At 37.0% G+C, this 24,100-nt stretch overlaps 1 protein-coding gene across 1 annotated transcript; it reads left to right on the top strand.

Annotated features, from left to right (window-relative positions):
• The first annotated feature begins 9,002 nt into the window (after nt 1-9,002).
• On the top strand, nt 9,003-11,526 carry LOC110915515 (la-related protein 1C). The gene is made up of 6 exons (XM_022160230.2): nt 9,003-9,687; nt 9,833-10,376; nt 10,447-10,570; nt 10,659-10,749; nt 11,015-11,086; nt 11,163-11,526. Exons 1-6 carry the CDS (start codon nt 9,295-9,297, stop codon nt 11,331-11,333), a joined length of 1,395 nt encoding a protein of 464 aa, XP_022015922.1. The 5' UTR covers nt 9,003-9,294; the 3' UTR covers nt 11,334-11,526.
• The last annotated feature ends 12,574 nt before the right edge of the window (nt 11,527-24,100 follow it).

Here is a 24,100-nt window from a genome sequence, read left to right as displayed (position 1 = left end):
CAATTTATCGTTATTTCTAGTTTAGTTTTAGTTAGAATTGCGTGCTATTGATTATATTTGCGATTTCCAGGTCTTGATACATAAAGTGGCTGAAAATTGAGTGGAACCGAGCTAAAATGCCGAAACATTAAGTCCTGGAACGAGTTAAAAAGAGTTAGAATAAATTTGAAGAGTTTTTGGAAGTTGGAGCTGGAAATTTGAGGCAAGAGTCTGTGAAAAAATGGCCGTGGGGTCGCGCCACGGTAAGAAGAGGATCCAGTCGCGTAGCGCTAGCTTGAAACAATTAAAATCTGAATTTGGACATGGTGGCATCGCGCCACCATGATGGGCTTTCCCCGTCGCGCGACGCGACGGGGCTATCTGGCGAGAATCCTTCGTTAATTTTTAGGGTTTCGTATATAAACTTAAGTTAATCATCGTTAATAACAACTTACGAATTCAAGAACCCTAAGGCGAATTTCAGAGCATATTTTACGGTTTTCGGAGTATTTTGGCTTGCGGGAATCATCCGGTTGAAGCACGGAGCGTAGGAAAGAAGATTGTTTGGGTCTTATCTCCCAGTTTTCTTTGTTTTCTTGTTTTGATACTTTTCCGATGAATTCTTATTTTGAACTTGCTTTGTTTATTTTAGACATCATGTTTTCAGGCTAAACCTTCATTACTACCTAGGTTAGATGATAGTTTAATGAAGTTTGGATCTTTTAACGGTTTCTATTGTTTTGTTAAGGATTGATCTTTGAAAGTAAATTATTCTAGAATATCTGATTTGGTGCATATGCGTATTTACTTTTCATTGTTGATTATTTGTTGTTTCACATAAGTTTTGGTGGATGCCTTTCACATAATGAACTTGTGTTGATTATTCGTATCTTTGCGGGTCCGGGTGATCTTTGGGTAAATTGGCCAATAGCCTTAGAAACAGTAATTAAAATTCAATTAGACTTAAGTATTCTGCTTAACTTGTCGCTGAGAGGCTCGAGTTAGTTATTAGATCTCGGTGCAGTATATATCTAAGATAGGTTTTGAGAGAAGTCAATCTTAGTTCCCTAATTGCATTTGTGTCTATTAAACCAAGTTAGAATCTAGGATTGCCTTAGACTGTCGCGCTGAGAGGTAGATAGTCGTATTAGGGCACTTTTAGAGTCGTTAGAGGACTGAGAGGAAGTCTTACAATCGGTGTTCACAACTGCCTTGTAGGGTTTCCTAGGTTTCTTCCTGAGAAGGGTCGGGAAGTCTTAGCTTGAAATACCTTAGGGTTTAGTACCTTACGATCCCGATTCCATACTACAATAGTACCGTTAGAAATCCATTCCTAGTTAAACTGGATTCAAGCCTAGGTAGTCGTTAATCTCATCTGAATCAAATCTTAGTTTTTGTTCGTGTCTTAGTCTAGTTTTATTTCAATTTCAATTTCAATTTTAGGATTTTAGTAAACCCCCCCCCCTTGAAACATAACAATTGTTAAGTCGTGTCAGTGTCTAGTCTAAATAAAGTCTTTAACGTGATTAATTAGAGTCCTTGTGGGTTCGACATCCGGACTTGCTTTTCTTTGCTAGAGTCGACCGGTTCAATTGCCGGTGAGTAGTTTAGTAAAGTTAGAGAGTCTAGATTATTATTACTTGAGTCTAAATTTAGGTTTAATTTAGTTTATTTATTTGAACTACTTATTCCACATCAAGTTTTTGGCGCCGTTCCCGACCCTTCTCAGCAAGAAACCTAGGAAACTGTACAAGGCTGTTGTGAACACCGATTGTTAGACTTCCTCTCAATCCTCTAACGACTCTAAAAGTGCCCTAATACGACTATCTACCTCTCAGCGCGACAGTCTAAGGCAATCCTAGATTCTAACTTGGTTTAATAGACACAAATGCAATTAGGGAACTAAGATTGACTTCTCTCAAAACCTATCTTAGATATATACTGCACCGAGATCTAATAACTAACTCGAGCCTCTCAACGACAAGTTAAGCAGAATACTTAATTCTAATTGAATTTTAATTACTGTTTCTAAGGCTATTGGCCAATTTACCCAAAGATCACCCGAACCCGCAAAGATACGAATAATCAACACAAGTTCATTATGTGAAAGGCATCCACCAAAACTTATGTGAAACAGCAAATAATCAACAATCAAAATTAAATACGCATATGCACCAAATCAGATATTCTAGAATAATTTACATTCAAAGATCAATCCATAACAAAACAATAGACACCGTTAAAAGATCCAAACTTCATTAAACTATCATCTAACCTAGGTAGTAACGAAGGTTTAGCCTGAAAACATGATGTCTAAAATAAACAAAGCAAGATCAAAACAAGAATTCATCGGAAAAGTATCAAACGCCAACGCTTACATGATGACATCACGTGAGTATCTAAAATACTCGCTCTCGCTCATCACAACGCAAAATCGTAAACGCAGTTACTTATGCTTTGACCTGTTAAAATAATAGTTAGATATAACTATCTAAGTATTAAAACTTGTTTAAACGTGCACACGCTGGCACGCCCAACTTAATTTATCGCAGTGAAACATAACCTAACATGGTACTACTTATCTCACTAAAACGCGTAAAGTACCCACAATGATTAACGCAACGCAATGCTTGACAAACGAACCAAAGTCGGAAAACCAAGAAATGCGCACACGACCGTCCGGATGGCCTTACGTCCGAATGGACATCCGCTCGGATGACCATCCGCTCGGATGACCATCCGACCGGATGGCCATTCGCCCGGATGGCCATTCGCCCGGATGGAGCCATCTGAACCCATTTGAGCGCACACCTCAAATCTCACCCTCACCTATAAATATGGCCATTGTGTCTCATCTCAACACTTTGGTTCTCTCATCCGCTCCCCAAGTCTCTGTCACGATTCAAGGCCATTTTGTAAGGTTTTCCCTCAAACCTTCTTTAATCTTCGTCTCTAATTCGTTATTTTTCATCTGTTTTCAACTTTTCTCAGTTTTCTACACAACATTGATGGAATCTGGACTCAATCAGACACTCGACACATTCCTTAGTCAAGAGTCGGCTTGAAAACGAATTTCCCCTGAAGAGATGGACCGATTAACGGGTCAAACATGAAACTTCATAAAAAACAGAGAGTCTGTCCGAATGGGCTAGGCCCGTCCGACTGAATGAACTGGATTTGGTATGTTCCGTTGTTTGACACGTCGTCACGCCGTCTCCGCTAACTCAAAACTTTTACTTAGAAAATTTTACAAAAACTCCAAACACAGATCATTCGCCCGAATGGCCATCCGTCCGGATGACCATCCGGCTTGGATGACCTAACCCTTATAATTCCCATTGTTTGAACGCTTTTAAACCAAACTTCGAATTTTAACGATTCACAAACACCCACACACTGTTCGAATGGCCATCCATTCGAATGGTTATCCGCCCGGATGACCATCCGTCCGGATGGAAAGCATCCGTTCGAATGGTCATCCGCCCGGATGACCATCCGTCCGGATGACCATCAGTTTGGATCACCTGTTAAACACTTAACCTGTTCGACATTCTGTTTACAACCATTCAGCCCCGAGGAAGACTTATGCTTCTGTTCCCGTACGCAGGCTGACCCGACGCACTCCCTTCAATCCAACCAGATCGTGTTTACTTATAAGCACGCACTGTGAGTATACTCAAACCCATTTTCATTTAACGCACTTTTGGGTGTAACATACATTCTCTCTCAGAAACACAACGCTTAAACGCATTACAAACGCTAACCGCACTCACATGTTATACGTGATTAGTTGAATTATTTGTTGCTATACTCATACAGTGTTACACTAGGCCGCCTCTAGCAACGATAGTACTATAGTTTGGACTCAGCACCTGTGTGACAGGAGTTGCTTGGGATCATATTACTTTACTTCATGTGTTCGCCTCGGTGAACATGTGTCGCGCATACTCTACAACGCAGTCTCGTGGTTACGTTGTAGCATTGTTGATAGCTTACTTGATTCGCCTATTATGTGTTACTTGCTGGTTATGCGTAAACGCTTTCTATACTATATCTATGCAAACTTGTAACTCGCCAATACTTTTTGTATTGACTTTATTTTAACATATGTTGCAGGTTAATCGCAGTTTATCTCGAATCAAGACTAGGAAGTCCAGAAACCCATATAAAATCTAGGTTGTCAGATTTGTATTGTTTGAGAGACATGAAATCTGTATAACTGTTTGATGAAATATTGTTTATTAGTATGGGATAATGAACGCATTAAATATTGTCACTAAATAGTTGTTATAGATTCTCTTGAGCAATCTGATTCGCCTAGTGTCGCGCCCCGTTGATTCCGCCATCGGTTGGGTGTGACAGATTCCCTGTTGAATTTGTTCACATAATCCCTTAGGGATTCTTGAGGTCCCTGTGTTATCCTGTAGAGGTTACTTGTTAACTTTTCAAAGCTTCTACTGCAAGAAAATTGACTGTTAAACAAATTAACTAAATGAGCAAATGAATGAGGTGGAACATTTAAGAGCCATTTCAAGGCTGATCCTGTTAGAGTGGAGCCGAAGCCCTTGCATAGACATGCTTCCATAAGATCTGGCGGAATATGATTTATCTCCATCCTCTCCCTATACTGGGCAATATGCTCTTCAGGATCCGTCGTCCCATCATAAAGCTTCATGTTGGGAGTTTGGAGTCTTTTTGGGATTTCAGCATCACAAATAGGATAAGAAAACTGAGATATCCTGTGACTATCCTGGGATACTTCCGGTATGTGCTGCACTACTCCAGGTACACTTGATATCATATCCTTCAGCTTCTGGAGCTCTCTGGACAGTGCCGATGCTACACCTGCATCCTGTGAAGATCCAAGGGTATTAGTAACAGGAGTATTAGTATTATTAGACAAGTTACCAGCTTGATGATTCTGGCTATATCCTCGAGCGTATCCTATCCCCTCACAGTCGATATCCTGGCCATTGAGGGTATCTCAGGAACATTGCTCTGGGAACGGCTTGGTATGATATTGCCCTGATTATCCTCAGTATATACTGCTGAACTAAAGTTCAGCGTCCTGGGCTGCAAAGGGGTGATAGTATCCTTAGCAGGTATCTTGGAGTTGGACTTCAAGAGTTGTATCTCTCTTATTATCATCTGGTTAGTTTCCTGCTATTGCTTCATCTGAGCCTGTATATTACCAAACAAAGTTAAAATTTCATCATTAGAAGCCATAACAGGAGTTCTCCCTGGAACACCAGATCTGTAGACGTTTTGAGCAGGAGGAGTGTCTCGGGATATTTGGCTTTTACTTCTCCTTGTAGGAGCTTGAACTTGTGGAGGTGGAGGAAGCACCGAACCAGTTGTAGTAGAGGTTGTAGCAGGCATTGAGGAAGAGCTCATGTTTGATTTCGAAGCCATTGAAAACAGTTCTGTAAAAAGTTTTGAAAATAGAAAACCAAGTAATGATTTTAGCAAGGTTTTTAGTAAGAATAACACCACTTGCCCCACGGTGGGCGCCAAATTGTTTTGGTCAAAAATTACCGAAGCAATTAAGTGATCAAATTAGTTTATGAGGTAGTGTGCTAATGATGTTTGCAAAAGATATGAAAAGTTGGTTGTTTTATGAAAACAGTTTCAGGATATAGCTCGAGGATATCAAGCTATACCAATAATCAAACAATGAGCGATAAATGTAAAAATGGACACAGGATGTACGAGGAAAGCCATTGATCAATCTAGATCTCTGGCATAAAACCTCGGGAGCTGACAATCGTCAGCTGCCTTGTTCTTCTTATTGCTTGAATAGCCAGGATACAGTAAAGGACAATGCTCATATCGCTACTAAGTGTTACAACGATTGCAAGTAGTGAGTGTTAATGTGTGATCGCTAGAAAGAAATGTGTACGAGTTAGAGAGCTCGAAGTGAAGTGAGTGTCCTACGATCTGGCCATCCGTTTATATAGTTACAACAAAAAACAAATTCTCCTATAAACTAGGGATACTTCCGCATATTCCCTCTTGACCGTTGAAGACCTATTCCTATGGCTTCAACGTTTATTTCCCAACAATATGAGCGAGTCTCTAGGGGAATGAGTCCTTGTGAACGTTGTGATCCTGCAGCCATAACCTACAAGCAATTTATTAGTAACTGCCAGGATACTGCCTCAGTATGTTGCCAATATCCTGGTCCGGTATCCTGATCATAACAGCTAACATAAAATCAAGATATTGTGTCAGGATATGGGCTCAGAATTTCACCCATAACATGGACTTCATGTTTATGTGTTTAAATTCTTGTATGTTGAATTTTGTTATGAATTGTATCTTATAACTCTTTTTTTCATATGTGACAAAACCTATGGAACTCGCCAACTTTAGAGTTAGCCTGTAATCTTACGTGTACTCAGGTGACAATAATTAAGATTAATGATCATTTAGGATGCTATGCGTGAACTTAGAGTTTCAAAAATTGGATTATTTGTGTCTTGTATTTATTATGAAACAAATGTATTGAATATTTCAATGTAAAAATATTTTTGGGAGTTATCTTTATACCTTGTGCTATGATATCTTATCAACCACGCCCTAGCATTTTCGACTTCGGTCGAGGTGTGACAACAGTCAAAATCAATTTTGGTCTTCTTCTTCGACAATCCTGTGACCGAAATCAAAACCCGCTCGGCCTTCCTCTACTGCCCGAATCCTACCAGCGAAGTGGCGACGACCTTCACATGGAAAAAAACCTAGTCAGACTCTTTGACACACAACCACGATCCAGGGCTTTCTTCTGATCGAAAAAAAAGCGGCGACACTTTTTGTTGGTAATTGAACAATCATGATGGAGGTTTCTTGCTTCGAGACCTACAAGTGATCGAACAAAACCACAAGGGCGGCGACACAACCTGTTGATCTAAGTAATTAATGCGGTAAAATATCGGATATCGGTCAAGGACTGATATTTGATATAACAACCCTAAAAAATGTCATAAAACGCTCCGTAATCGAAAAACCAAACACTAGCAACATTATATTAATTGAAAAATGAAAAAAATAAGTCTTTGTAATGTTTTTCAATTATACTTACAGGGATTAAGTCTTTGTAATCTATAATTATTGCCAGTAGTTGGGGTTTTGTATACGTAACTAGTCCACAGTCACCAAGGGTGTGACAGGAACCGTTATTGTTGGGTGACAGGACCCAAAGTAATATGACCACGAGCACGGGGGATTATCCCCATTCGCATAACGTGTTGAATAATTGATAGAAATATACACTGTAATTCCCTCTTAATACTGTAAAGTTATAACAATGTGTCTTTTTATAAAATGGAATGAACTCGCCAGTATTTCTTGCTGGTAAAATGTTTTCAAAACGCGTTTCAGGTAACATGATGTGAAGCTATTAGAAGCCACCTATGGAGCACTGAAGGCTTAAATAAAGTGGCTATAAGTTACCTAAATAAAAGAAGAAGTTTATGTTTTCAGCAATTAGGGTTTATCCCTATAAATACATTATAAATGAAATATGGGTTTTAGCCCATTTGTTTAATATAAAAAGTTTGGTGTTTTGCAAACTCTGAAATTATTTCCTAACTACGATTCTGATGATTTATTTACGCTGCCAATTTAATAAACACCGGTACCACTAGTCGCTCTCGCGGCACCCGCTCCCTGGGTGGGGTCGGGGGCTGCGACATTTGAGATATCGGTTATCGTGGTGGGATATCAGTAATTTTAATATCATGCTAAATTTATATATATAGCAATTTAACACTAACAATTCAGTATACTCTCCTACCATTTACAAGTTAACCTTTTGCAACTTGCAAAACACTAACAATTGTAACAAGTAGGAACTGACTAAGACATAAAACCCTAAATTTTAACACTAAAAACTAACAATTAAGACGTAAAACACTAATAGCGGCAATAAGAAGAAAGACAAATGGTAGAACTAAGAAGAAAGGTACTGATATCGGGAAAATCGATGATATATCGGTCAATATCGTCGATATTATCAGTACCTATATTTTGCACCCATATCTCGGCAGATGACCTATAACCAATATATCACTGATATATCAGTGATATATTAGGATATTAATTACACAGCTGTTGATGGAACCTGCAACAACAAAAAGATGTTTTGAAATTGACATTTTCTTCTTTGGATGGTGATGAAACTTACAAGAACTCCCTTTGCCGATTTCGAAAACCTAATACGCATGTGTAATATGTGCATAACGAATCCTGTATAAATGGGAAAGATCGAATAATAATAATAACGAGCCTGAAGCTCTGATAGCATTTGTTACTCTGATACCATTTGTTAGGGAGTCGAATATCGCAAAACACACACAAACACAAATGAAATTGCAAGACAAGAGAAAACAAAACAAAGATGAACACGAGAGATTTACGTGGTTTGGTCAATTGAGCTACGTCTATGAGCTGCAACCAAGTTAATGCTTTATTAGTATCTTCCTTGATTGTAAGGAATTACAAGTACAAGAGACGATATAAATAGAGAAAATACTTATAGGAAATCCAATAATATGCTATAACTTAATAAAAAAAAGTCAAACCTGACACTAATCCTCAATTTAATTAATCTCCCATGAAAATGTGTTCTAAACCTGAGCCAATTGGCAGATCAAGTCTCCGTAAACCGAACAAAGGTTGCCTCAAGTGAGATGCTTCCGGGACTTGGCTCCTAGGCCGATTTATATCTTATAGTCGAAGCCTAGATTCTTTTGAGGTATTAGAACCATTTAAAACATTATCTAACTATGTTTTTCTCCGGACTCGAACCCTTAACCTTAAAAAAACTCTACTTTAACTCCAAACACTTTACAATTAAACCCAACTTTCCACTACATACAAGGATTTGCAACGAAAATGCCGGAATGGTAATCCCTTCTTATCCCACCTACCAACAAATCCAACAACACTATGGGGCATCATCATAACATAACCCATCCTTGACTTGACATAAACCAAGGTCAATTCCGTCATTTCACCCCTTGAGAAAAAACCGGGTAATTTCCAAGCACAAGTAGGACACACAAACCTCCTCTTCTATTTGTGTGTGTATAACTTTCTTTCACCCCCCCCCCCCTACTGTCTGCCGTAACCCATCGGAATCTTCTCCGATCCGATCACCGTCGCATATTATTAATCACCTGCATTCTCAATTCGTTTCTTCATTGTTTGATACCCCCCCCCACCCACACACACACACCAGTTTTCGACCTTTTGTTTTTATTTAATTTTTACACTTTCAATCTCCGATCAACTTCGTAAAACCCTAACCCTAATTTTATGGCTGCGGTAAACCTCCAGTCCAACGACGGTCCTAGCTCTCCGGCACGTGCGCCGTGGAGTAAGATCGTGACCGGTGAGAGTTCTGAACCGTCGCCGTCGGCTATTTATGAGGAGATTATGAACGCGTCTACGGATTGGTATCCGTCGGATAATACGGTTGATGAATCTGTTACCGGGAGTCAGGGTGAGGGCTTTGAATTGGATAGTGGTAATGTGGTTAAGAAACCTGTTTGGAGTAAACCGTTAAACGGTGTCGTTGAGGTGGTTAGTCCGGTTATGGGGGCGGTTTGTTGGCCTGCTTTGGGTGACTCTACTAAGGCTTCTGTTAAGTCGGCTTCTTCGGAATCGTTGAATAGTCTTTCTGATGGATCATTGATGCCTGCAGTGCAGGTAATATATGATCAAATATCTGCAATTGTAAACTTAATGTTTATGATGGATCTCACATAGAAGAATTCATAAATTGTTATGTTTTGATTATTTTTATATGTGTGTTGTATAGTGTGATTACCTTTATATGTTTGTTGCATAATAGGTGAGTGGGAATTCGTTGTCTTCGTCGCATAAACCGGCTAGTGTGAATCCTGCTTCGACTCCAAACCATGTAGCACATACCGGGCCGAGGTCTGTGAAGCGAGGTGGCGGGAGTTCAGGTGCAAATTTATCATCAAATGGAGGGGTTTCAGAATCTGAGTCGCTTCGTAATGCATCCGGAAAACATGATGCTGTTGGAATGGATTCGGTCCCGAAGGATGAAACATACAAGGGATCGCCAAGAGGTGGGTTTGGATCACAACCAAACAGTGGTAATGAGCATCACTATCAGCAGAATTCATATAGGAGAGGCAATGGTGGGCCGACTTCACGTGGTGGAGGTTCTTACCAGCATAATAATTATGGAGGCAAACTGGAACAGGGTCATAGAAACTTTAACAACAGGGATACCAACATGCAATATCAGAGGGGTGGTTACCGCAGGGGCGGTTACATACGACCCTCTGTACATAATCCAACTCCGTTTGTTCATCCGCCAATGCGTATGCCAGTGCCCCCATTTGGCAACAATGTTATGTACCCTGGTGAGTTTCTGTTGGTAATTTTTGTGCTTTAGTTGTCACTTTGTATGATGCTATATATGTGTACTGGCAGATGTTGCATCTGGTATGATTTATTTTCAAGGTCCAGCTCCACCGATGGTTTCAGGTCCTCCCTACTTTCCGTTTCCACATCCTTTACATGGCACCATAGTGAAACAAATTGAATACTATTTCAGGTTCTTCGTCTCCCAAATTTGAATTTGGTTAACTTGCGACGAAACGTTGTAAAGAGCTAACAGTTCACTTTCCTGCTTTTTATTGCAGTAATGAGAATTTGGTTAAAGATACATACTTGCGACGAAACATGGACGCACAGGGATGGGTTCCTGTTAACTTAATAGCAGGCTTCAAGAAAGTATGTAATTTAGTATACGTATAGTTTTAAAAATATATCATCAAATGTTGATGTGCTTCAGTTCATGATATTCAGTCGTCTAAATGCATTCTGACGTTCGCTTATGTTACAATTCAGTTTAAATTAGTGTCTAGAAATCATTGTGTAGAATGGTGTTCATATTATCTTATATGAATAGTTTATAATTAAATGCAGTTTGTGTCATTATTTTCTTCAAGTTTTCATATGAAGAGATTAATGATAATCACCATTTGCTTGATGGCAGGTTTCGTGTCTGACTGATAATGCTCAACTAATACTTGATGTAATGCGGCAATCAACTGTTGTGGAAGTACAGGTACGTATTATTAACTTATTATGATTAAATATAATCAAACTTCTGGTGAATAATTTATTATTGTTATTTATTGCAGGGTGACAAGATGAGGCGGCGAAACGACTGGATGAGGTGGCTTATGCCGCCTGCTGTTCAAGATTCGTTGGCATCACAGCTTCAGGGTATCGGGTTGGACAGCAGGCCGTCTTCAGGGGAATTGAGTAGTCAACTGCAACAAGGTGGCGGTGAACGGGCGGCAGTGGCTTGATTCATACGCGATGAAAAAGAGAGAAATATATATTACAAAACACAATATTTTTGAAAAGGAGACGACCTCGATGATGATGCGGGATATCTAGGATTTCTATGGAGATTCACTGGTAGATGGAAATGATGTTTTGAGAGGCACATTAAACACACAAAAACCACAAAAAAATTAAATAAGAAAACCCCAAAAAAAAATAAAAAATAAAAAACAAAAAAAGATAAACCCTAAAACATAAAGAGGGTAGTGTTAGAGTTACTGTGACTTTGGAGATGCTCCTATGAATTTGGTGGAATCTTGATTTTTTTTTTTTTTTTTTTTTGAACCTATTTAAAAAAAAAAAAATTATAGTTTTTCTATGGTGGTTGCTTGTTTTTTGAGATGATATTGAGGGAGAATTTTGTGTTTTTCTCCTCCAAACTTGTGCAGGTTGCCATCTCCTTAGCAGGTGGTTTGCAGTCTAAGGGGTGTTATGGATTTTGATGCTTCTTGATTTATTTTAACCTTTTAAAAAAGAGTTAGAGTTAATTACTGTTTTCGTCCCTGTGGTTTGTCAAAAATCACTATTTCAGTCCATTAGTTCAAAAATTGTGATTTCAGTCCCTGTGGTTTCACTTTCGTAACCATTTCAGTCCACCTCATAACCATTTCAGTCCTTGTACTTAACAAAATAATGGATTGAAATGGTTACGAAAGTGAACCCACAGAGACTGAAATGGTTATGAAAGTGAAATCACAGGGACTGAAATCGCAATTTTTAAACTAATGGACTGAAATAGTGATTTTTGACAAACCACATGGACGAAAACAGTAATTAACTCAAAGAGTTATATAGTTCTTCTATGGTGGTTTGTTTTTGAGGGATAATTCTTGTGGGTTTCTCCTCCAAACTTGTGTTGGTGCATGTCGCCATCTCATTCGCGGTGGTTTGTAGCATAGGGGGTGTTTATGGTCTGGTAACCGGTTTCGATAAAGAAAATATTGATTGTCTGGTCTTGGGAAACAACAAATTAAGCTAGTCCAGTTGGGTGAGTTGCCTGGAACAGCTGATTTGGTGGTTTCACTGTTTGGTTTCAACGGTTTGGTGGCTTGAACTCTTGACCTGATTTTTTATTGTTCTGGTTGAAAATCTTTGGTTTCTTTTGGAAAATTTAAAATGATAAAATGGTTCATAATTATAATAGGCAAGTATAAATAATAAATGTTAACTGCGGTTTTGGTTTACATGACTAGTTTCACATTTCAAACGGCTAAAACCACAAATTGTGAAATCTAGATTGTTGGGATCTCATACTCGTCGAAGTGCCTTTCTTCGGTAGAAATGAACACGCCTGGTATGAACCTCTAGAATGTGATTGTTTATTTGTTCTCGGAATTGTCACATCTACTGGTGGATATATACTCAAATGTTTACGTCCTGTAGATTATTATACTTTATAATTTCTATAATCAACTAATATAAAATTAACAAATATTGGGGTCTTTATATAAAGTTGAAATCGATCTATTTAGACTGGAGGGTATGGAGAGCCTCATCCCCAAGGGGATGGGCCGTCACGTCACCGCCACGTAGGAAAGGCTTCAAGGGGATGGACCTAGGGGGTAGGGGATGAGCCCCTTTATGTATATATATGTATGTATGTATAGGTTATTGTGAGAGAAGAGAGGAGAAGGTGGCCCGTCCTCTCCGTCTGTGGGGAGCCGAACTTGCCGTGCCGGAACCAGGGGGCGGTGTGGGGGACCGGCGCCGGGTTAAGCCGGGCCTCAGCCGGCCCCCATACCACTTAGTCTTACAGTTTACCGATTGTGAAATCAAGTATAACACTTAAGTATGCAATTTAGAATATCAGGTTATGGTTAATGGGAAACAGCAGTTTACATCTCTATTATTTTATTTTTCATTTTGTAAAATTTAGTTTTGCATACATATAAGTTATATTCATAACCATATTTATAATTTGAAAAGAATTCATCTTGGCTAACAATTCAAACTGAGACACCCTTAAGACTAAGGGGTATGGAGAGCCTCATCCCTAAGGGGATGGGCTGTCACGTCGGCGCCATATAGGAGTGGCTTGGAGGGGATGGACCTATGGGGTGGGGGATGAACCCCTTTATGTATATATATGTATGTATGTATAGGTATATGTGAGAGAAGGGAGAAGGGAGGCCCGGCGAGATCGGCTGGTGGGAGCCGGAAAGGACGGGACGGGGCGAGGGGGGCGGTGTGGGGGACCGGCGCCGGGCCTAAGCCGGCCCCATACCGCTTAGTCTAACTATACATTAATAAAAAGTTTGTTACAAGTTAAATTGACTTGATTTGACCAATAACAAACAACTGAAATTTATTATTTGTTTTTTCAGTTCATAGAATATGGAGTTTTGCATACATAAAAAGTTCATCAACTATCCTTATATTTAAAAAAAAGTGATTAATTGTTGAAACTTAAAAAACGATTTAAAACACTTTAACCGTCAAACTCAACCGTTTTAATTGTTCTGTTTAACCATATTTTTAAGGGGTGCGGTCGGGTTTTTTGCCTAAGATATACACTAAATTTTTTTTTTTCAACGGGTGCGGCCGTCCACCCTGACCAAAGGCTAGGTCCACCCATATTCCAGTCTGGCGGTCTAGAGCTTTTGTTAAAACCACTAGAATTCGCACGTGAACACTCTTTAGCAAATAAGCATAAAATGTTTGTTACAAGTCAAATCGACTTGATTTGACCAACAACAAACAACTGTGTGTTTGACTGCAAATAATTTTGATTCATGTAGAAATAGCGACACATTCTTCTTAATTCTACACCATTTAAAACTTAGAACATGTGTAATGAGTATTATAGAGGTGTGAAGTGGCTTGATAACGTCCCCAACATCGCCCCCTAGCCGTTATAGGGGCATGCAAAGGGAGAGACGTTTCTAGATAACGTCAAATGAGGAGAAATAAATTTGAAAGTAATGATTGAAAGAGCATTAAGGTGTTAACTATTACACACATTTTGAAGGGGCGTTATGATTCTAATGTGGCAAAAAATGCCCCTTAGAGGGCATTAACCATTATGGATGGTCTCACATATATATCCGCAATGAAACTTGAAGACTCACCAGTCATCACTTGGTTGATAAATATTCACCATTATCATTAGGTCAAAGTAGGGTTGTAAACGAACCGAACGCTTAGTGAACAGTTCGGCATAAAGTTTGTTTATGTTTGTTCATTTAATAAATGAACGAACACAAACAAGAAATTCCGTTCGTTAAGTTAAACGAACAAACATGAACATATGTTGTGTTCGTTCCTTTATGTTCATTATAACCCTAAAATAATTTTCGACACCCCTAAAATATTTAGAGTGCCCCAATACGTCCTAAAATACACCCCGTATACGAAAACGGGCCCCGAATATCTTTATTTTTATTAAAATTAATTAAAAACGAAATTAAAGGGGTCCTCGCGGGGTGTGTAGCCCTTGACCACCTCTGTCGCGGCCCGTGACAACCTAGACACCAGGCAAGCCCCGAGGCCGCCACGTGTCCCAGTCGTGTCAAAGCTAGGGTGTGAGTCGGACCAGCTAGGGCCTACCCTAGCTACCCTCGCGGGCCGCGAAGGCCCTGGAGGAGGTTTACGCGGGGCGCGACGGAAGTCGAAGAGGCACTATATATAGAGGCATTCAGCTTCAGTCTCAACTCGCTCATTTCTCTTTTCTCTCTCTCGAATTTCCACATAGTTAAAGCTATTCTCAGGTATAATACCCCCCTAAAATAACGAAGTTCTGCCCCGTTGTAAGTATCATAACCCCGGTTACGTATTAGATACGCTGCCCGATTGATCTAGGGTTCCGTAACAGCTGTCGAGGTTCTGCCTGACGTAGTCGCTGGAATGCCGTCTCGGGAAGGGTATTACTAATGTAAATATTGGGTTAATTAACACGTGTGCATTTGTGTAATTTATAGATAATCACCAGGAAACTCTAAAGGAAAACTTAAGACAGCAATGTGAGTAATCTCTTTTTTGTAAACCTTTTTATAAACTGTTTTTACAAAACCTTAATTATTAAATTATAAATAGCAGTGATTGAGTCTTTGTAATTCTTCAATTACTGCCGGTATGTTGGGGTTTTGTATACAAAATGTGGAACACGTTACCATTGGACAAAGAGTTAGCCAATGGGTAATATGACCCACCAGTCAGGATTGACAGTACTGAATGAGTAATTGTGTAGATGTAAACATTGTAATCGCTCTCAATACTGTGAATTAATAAAACTCTTCTTGATTAAACTGGGATTCACTCACCAGTATTTCCCACTGACAAAATGTTTTTAAACGTGTTTCAGGTAACAAAATGTGAAAGCCAACTAGAAGCCAGCTGGACAACACTGAAGGCTTGGAAAAGTGGCTATAAAAGTTACCTAAATAAAGAAGACGTTTTATTTCAATAAAATGGGGTTTACCCCTATAAATCAGTTTGTAATGAAAACTTGGGTTTTATCCCAATATATTTATTTATATAAAATGTGGTGTTTTACTCTGATAAAATATTTCCTAACTACGGTCCTGATGAAATTTCCGCTGCCAAATTGATAAACACCGATACCACCACTACTGAATTCTCGCGGCCACCCGTTCCCGGGACAGATAGGGGGTGGGGGTTGCGACATTCATAAACGTTCAGTAATGTGTTTATTAATGTTCGCTAATCTATGTTCATTTGTGATCATTCATTTAAAGGTTTTTGTATGTTGTATTTTGTTTTACTATTTTTATTTTTTAAAAATTTGAAACTCTAGTTATACTATATGCTTCCCCTAATATCCCTCATTTGATCATTTCAATTTTACTTTGTGTTAAATTTTGACAAACTTCTAAAATTTGTGTTAATCATGTTTCTGATAATTATATCAACTGTGTTCGGATAATTATGTTAAGTGCTTATTTATTTTTGGTGGATACTTCATAATCTTTGTTATATAAAATGTGAATTTAATTCTAAATTGAATATATGTTCGTGTTCATAAACGTTGTTTGTGTTCATTTATGTTCATGAATATTTGTTTGAGTTCATTTGTGTTTGGTAAATGTTTGTGAACAATTCATGAACACGTTCATTTCCTTAGTGAATGAACACGAACAAGAAATCTCGTTCGTTAACTGTTCGTGAACTGAACAGTTCATTAACAAACTCATTCCTTAATAAACGAACACATCGGTTCGGTCATAGACCTATGTCAATCAAAGTCCTGTTAGCCATTCTGATTGAGAACCTAACCTAATTCTAACTTTCTTGTGCATGTCATGAGTTGTTTAATTAATAAAATTAATATTAGCTATGGTTATAAAGAGCAATAGTTCGAAAAGGATTAAAGGGTGTTATAGATAACGTAATGGCCAATGGACCACACGAAAAAAATAATTAAAGATCAAAAGTGTAGAATTGTTACAACATCATGAACCAGATTGCACTTCTATGCATATTTGGAGGGTGACATGGACCCTCATTTAGTCAATTTTTTCTTTTTTTTTTGAACAGAAACTTTCATTAAACACTAGGCAGCACCTCAAACCGAGGAACGCCCAAAACTAATTACACATATACAAGGAATCCTTGGCCCAATCATTCCAAACAATACATTTAAATTTCGATCTATGTTTTAACCATAAGAATGAAATAGATTTCACCTCTGCTACAACCTCTGTGACTTGCCTTGATTTATGTTGAAAAACCTTAGGATTTCGTGTCTTCCATAAAACCCAAATCGTAACCATGACAATGCCTCTAACAATCTTTTTTCTCCACTTACCGCCATGAACATTCCTATATAGTTGCATTCAGAGCCGGCCCGTAAGGCTTATCAACCTAGGCTAAGGCCTAGGGCCACCTAAAAATAAAGGCCTCCAATTTTATTTCTTTTCATATATTAGACTTGTTTTTCTTTTTTTTTTTTTTTTTTTTTGTCATTTAAACAACGTTTCTAGGCCCAATATTTAGAATTTTACACTAGGAATCCGCACTGTCCACGCACGCAACACATCAACCCTAGTTGGCGTCTTTTGAGTAAGCAATGTGAAATTGATTGCGGATTGAGCGAAATTAGGAAAAATCATCGCTCTGGTTATTCGATGTCTCAAATCTCAATCTCAATTTATTTATACCAATAATAAGGCCTTGACTTTGTAGTTCGCTTAGGGCCTCTAGAAACGTTAGAACGGCTCTGGTTGCATTAAATCTTCAACATCATAAGCAAAAAACGGATCCAAATTGCACCACTTACAAATAAAAATCCACACACCATACGAGAATCCACATCCCACCAAAAGATGGTTGACTTCATTCCCGGTCTCGCAAAGAGGACAAGACACATCAACTATATTTATTCTTCTTTTCATAAGCGCCCCCCGGGTGGGAAGCCTATCAAACTCGGCCCTCCAAGAAACCATGTTAACTTTTATTGGAACCCAACCTTCCCACTTCATGCTGTGAGCTCGATTACCACCCCTATCTTTTTGTAAAATAGCTTTAAAGCTGGCCACCGAAAAAAGGGCACTTGTGTCACCATCCCAGGACCACTTGTCTTCCACATTGGAGATCGAAAATCCTTGTAACATAACAGTTAAGTCTTGGTGTTCGGATATCTCCTCCACCGTCGAGAAGCCCCTTCGCCACTCCCCCGAAAACGACCATTCGCCGCTAATTTCTTTAAATCTTTCTGCCACTGTGCACAACTTATTCTTTTCTAACCTATAAAACCTGGCCATCGAGATTTTAAGTCAACCGAACCTAACCAAATATCATTCCAAAATCGAACTCTGTCCCCCTTTCCCACTGAACATCTAATAAATTGCTTTATTTTCTTATCTTGAATGATGCCTTTCTCTAGCCAACTTGCAATCGACTTCCAACAACCCGTGATAGCCTTCTTAATTGGAAGGAAAGACCACAATCCTCTACCACCATGAATGAACTCCACTACTCTCCGCCAAAGAGCATCCTTTTCTATTGTGAACCGCCATCCCCACTTGGCTATTAAGGCCAAATTAACATCCTTTAGTTTCGCAATTCCCAACTCCCTATCTTTTTTTTGGTGTGGTCACCACCTCCCACGCCACCCAATGAACTTTTTTCACCTCATTCGATCTACTCCAAAGAAAATTCCTCATCAATCTTTCAAGTTGCTCTAAAATTTTTTCCGGTGCCTTGTATAAAGACAGATAATAAATAGGAAGGCTAGACAACACCGATTTAACTAATGTAAGCCTACCTCCTATAGAAAGAGTTTTTGTCTTCCACAAAGACAACCTATTTTGAACCGATTCTATAACCGTACTCCAATAGACGCCCTACTCATATTAGCTCCAACCCGTATCCCCAAATAATCAAACGGAACACTCCCCACCCGACACCCAAGAACATTCGCCATACTATCAACCTCTCCTTCCTGAACCCCAATACCAAACAACTGAGACTTATGAATATTAATTTTTAAACCCGAGCAAATATGAAACACCCGAAGAATTCTTGCCACCTTCTCAACATTGTCTTTCGACCAAACTCCCATAAGAAGTGCATCATCGGCATAAAATAAATGGGATAACGGTTTCTCACCATTACGAAACCGTATCCCCTCCAGTTCTCTCATCTCGACCGCTTTATCCAACATACAATGAAGAGCTTCCATAACAATAAGAAATAAAAAAGGAGATAGGGGATCAATTTTAGTCGGTATTGCAACATACTTATTATATTTTTAATTAAATAATATTTTATTATACTTTTAATATTACCTTTTCTTTCTATAATTACATTTATAACTACTAGTAGGGTGCCCGCGCGATGCGGCGGGGGCGATACTTTGCATTGCACCACTCATTTCTGGTAGTTTTCTTATTTGTATAATATTTTTATTATTGTGGTGGATATATGTCATGAGCTGTATATATAGCACTTTTAAACCAACGATTTTTTAATAACCTGTAGTTTGTTTCAACTAACTAATCTTATCTATATGAGTTTAATTTTAACTAATAATCCCTGAGAAAATGTAAACACAATCTGGTTATAACTTATAATCCATAAAAAATGTATCTAGTCAACATATAAGAGTTTTTTTAAAACTGGCTAATATAATCTATAAGAACATAGTTAACTTATAACCCTAAAACCTTGCAACAAAATTTAGTATTTATATAGTAAAGATCGTAAATTATTATTCATTTTACTTGTTACAAACTTTTTTAAAAAAAAAAAGTCTTTTCTTTTAAGAAATAAAGTTTTGTTTTTTTATATAAAAACTAATGAAAATGAGTTGTATATATAGCACTTTAAAACAAACGAATTCTTAATAACCTGTAGTTTGTTTCAACTAACTAATCTTATCTATATGAGTTTAATTTTAACTAATAATCCCTAAAAAATGTAAACACAATCTGGTTATAACTTAGAATCCATAAAAAATGTATCTAGTCAACATATAAGAGTTGTTTTGAAACTGACTAATATAATCTATAAGAACATAGTTAACTTATAATCCCTAAAACCATGCAACAAAATTTAGTATTTATATAGTTTTTTTTTAAATTCTTTTCTTTTAAGAAATAAAGTTTTGTTTTTTTATAAAAATTAATAATCAAAAGACAAAAAATAAAAGGTAAGTTATAATTGCAAAGTATGTTTATCTTATTGGTTAAGTTATAAAGTATAATCTTTTCTTTAAAGTTCATTACTTTTTTTAAATATCCATATTGTATCCATCCAATAAACTTTAAGTATAAAATTTTCATTGACTTGTAAGTATGTTCTAGACATTTAACTTAAATTCTTAAATTTCGTTTTTTTTTACAGATATAAAAAAAATTATATTTTTATAAAATTCCAGAACCTTTTTTTATAAAAAAATAGGATGTTAAGAGTTTATATCTTTATTAATATGGTCAATAGTGCATTATATTAACACCAAAACTAAAACTAAAATTAAAATATAAAATAAACTTTATTAGACTGCATTAAATCTTTAAAACACTGAAAATGACAACTGAAAATGAAAACAAAACAACTGAAAATGAAATTGTCTAGAACAAACATAACTGAAAATGAAAAAAAAATAAAAACACTTGAAAGATTTCATATTATGCTGAATGAAATCTTTTCCGCTTCTGAATTGACACTTGGGGAATTTTTAATTCGGTTTTCTTCTTTGTGCTTGAATCGGCTGTGTCTTCTAGTTCCTCTTCTTGATCATCTTCCTCAGAATCATCTAAACTGATAACCTCACTCTATTTTCATTCAGAGAGTCTCTTGGATCTCTTCCTTTGAGACTCATACTTCCGATCCTTAAAAAGGACAAAAATTGAATACAAAAGTTAAAAAAAATCAAATAAACTTTAAAATTACCTCTTCACTAAATTCACGTTGAAGATTAGACTTATAAGGACTAAACATTGCACTATGAGAAATTATTTCGATACTTTTATCACCATGATCCTGCAATAAAACACACATGTAGTATAGATAACGAAGATGTTAATATGAAAGATATATGCAAAAATAATAGTTAAAAACCAGCAAAATCAATACCTTAGAAGCTTGTTCGTCATGCAAGTGATTCTGATCCAAATAAGTTAAACATTCACATAAATGTAAATAAAAGAAAACAATTATTCACAGCTGCGATATAAAAAAACTAACCTTAGAATTTTCAATCTTGCATGTTTGTTTTTTCACAACATTTGAATTCAGAACTGGATCCATTTCTGAACTTGTTTAGCACTTGATATAGGGGAAATCTGCTGTGTATTTATAGTAGTAAGTATTAGGGTTTAATTTTAGATGCCACCCCTTTATTTCGGAAGTTTGTTGTGGTTATTTTTTAGTTTTTATAAGATATATTAATAATTTAAAATGTGACACATAATATCTTCATTTATGTTAAAATAATCACTCAATATGTCATATTTTACATATGTTATTTTTTATTGTTTTCATAAATTGTTCTATTTGTATGTGAGCCGGGCTAAACGCATGGGCTAGATGGGCTAAGGAGTTCAATTTTTGGTAGCTGGGCTTAAGAGTTTCAAGGATAGTGATGGGCTGGGATTGGAACTTGTGAATGGGATCTCATATGCACGTTGTTATGTAGCGCGCTATAGCGTAATGGGTAAAAACGGTTTTTCATTTATGCTAAAACAATCACTCAATATGTCAGAAATCATTTCTTCGAATTTGTAAAGTTGATTGTGTACCACATGTTTTTTATACAGTGTTGAAAGGCGTATCTGCGGAACTACTGGCTAAGTTGATGCCGGAACATGCTTGGAAGCAATATCCCTCGCTCGGACTTTAGGTTGTAACACTGTTTTGTGTATTCTGTATTCGAATTTGTATTTTTTTTAATTGTGTTCCATATGTTTTGTGTATTCTGTATTCGATCAGTGTCTAACATTTTTAGACATTCGATTGTGTTCCAAGCATGTTCTGTACTCAATTAATCACATTTTTAATTGAACCATGTGCTAATAACATTACATATTTTACATCATTGGGGACTGATAGAGTAGAAAGTAAGATTATTTTCAAACAGGTGGCTATTTTTATCTACACATTATGTACGAAAAAGATTATTTGTTGTTATTTTCTTAAATCACTTGTACATTAAAGCATTAACTACTTGTACATTTTAATTCGTGCGTCGATATTGAACAAGACAACTACCGAAACGTCGACAAAAATGTGTAGGTCGTCATGCTATCTTTGGATTTTTTTTAAACATTATAGTTTATAAGATATGTCAAGAATAAGTAAAAAACATTATAAGTTTGTTATGGAGGGGTGAATTGTAACTAATTATCTATAATTTAGATAAAACCTTAGGGATTTAAGTGTAATAAGTTTAGGGCCTAAAAAATAAATAGTGTTTAAAAGAACAAATTACCCTCATTTTAGGGGTCTTTCTATAAATAAAGGGGGGGGGGGGGGGAGTTCTTATTTTTTAGGTATCTTAAAATGCCCTTGCCTCATGCATTATAATATAGTATAGATTAAACACGTGTTTATAACCTCATTTGGACACAATTCTTTAACTTGAAAATATTTATTTTCCTATTCGTTTTTTAATGACCAACAAAGTCTGATTATCTGGGCTAAACTCAATTGCAAAAGGTCACCCATGCCTGCGAACATAAATAACGCTGGTGATCGGCCCGTCACCATTCCAGTGGAAACCGATCTCCCGAAGGCCCACTGTGTTAAACCTCTAAGTCAACCTAGAGAAGTTTCCTACAGGTGAGACTCGAATCCATAACCTCCACTTCAAAAGATCATGGGATTGTCAATACACCAGAATCCATCACTTATTTTCCTTTCCCGACTTTATAAAATTATACCTAAATCCTATATAGCATCAACTACTCTAAAATTTACACAAACACGTTTCTATAATTAAGTGGTGGCAAAAATTATGATACGAAATGTCAACACAAATTTGTCAAGCAAACATAGAAAAGGTCATATATGTTCAAACACATTTCACATTCCAATTCATATTCAACATCTGCATGGCTCTATTTACACATGATATGAGTATATGACACACTTTTATTTTGTTTTTTTTATTAGAAACACAATTTCGTTTATCTTTTATAATAATAAAAATTCGACGTCACTATTACCATTACCATGAGTTTGCTTTTATCTACATTTATATATGTGTGGATAGTGTTGATTAATATACTTTTAACTAGAGTTAACTTGGATGGTAAACGTATTGAGGTTTTGAATGTTATGTCCGCTTCGTATTGATTTTTCGGATACTATAGATCATGTTTTTGGTGATTGCGCTATGGCTACCTATACGTGGTGCCTTACGGGATGTCTAGGTCTTCCTATGCCGGTGTATAGAAGCCTGATAAAATATAGTGAAGTGGTTGGAATATTTAAAAGTTAAAAAAAAAATTGATTGGGACAATTACATTTGTTACTTGGTGAGTGGTTTGGTGGTTAAGAAACGACTTGGTCTTCATGAAGAGGCACTTGAACAACCATACGCTTTTAGATGATATCATTATTCATTTTTCATTCCTTTGGTTTATGATTGCAGGAACAAGGAATTAGGAAAATAACATTTCTCAGATCGAGTGGTTGAAAAACCCCTTATTGTACATATTGTTAACTTGGTACAGAAGCTTGTAAACGTAAAAAGAGAAATTGAATTTAACTTTCTGTTAACTTTTTGTGAATGAATAAAACTACAAGACTCAAGGAATATAAATACTAGAAACAGTCTAATCCTATTAGGACTCCTATTCTTACTTATACTTATCTCTAAACAATTAAACATTAATTAAATCTAAAACTAAGATAATTCAAACAATAATTAAGTAGCTTTAATTATTATTTTACTCGTTTAGTACTTCGACTTTAGATCTCCCCCGGACCAACATTTTGAGATCAACCGAACATCCCCGTTGATGTTGTAATTTATCACATATAACCTTCTCATGTTGTAGCGCCTTGCTATGGGATCTCGATAAGCATTATAAAATGTCAAAATTACAAAGATACCCTTAGTAGGATAGCTAACATGGAAACGTAGTATCCATATATGAGATTAGACCTGAAACTCACACGACTTGGTGACCGAACCCCCCAACGTCCCTCCCCCCCCCCCCCCCCCAAAACTTTAGCTAAACGGAGCTTGTTCTAGTCGACCTGAGATTATTTCATATTTGTGAGGATGTATTAATGCTACACAAAACACAAATAGTATACGACGAAA

This window comes from Helianthus annuus, chromosome 16 (genome assembly GCF_002127325.2).
Source record: "Helianthus annuus cultivar XRQ/B chromosome 16, HanXRQr2.0-SUNRISE, whole genome shotgun sequence".
Taxonomy (NCBI): domain Eukaryota; kingdom Viridiplantae; phylum Streptophyta; class Magnoliopsida; order Asterales; family Asteraceae; genus Helianthus; species Helianthus annuus.
Note: the sequence above shows the minus strand (reverse complement) of the source record. Positions and strands in the feature narration are given on the sequence as shown.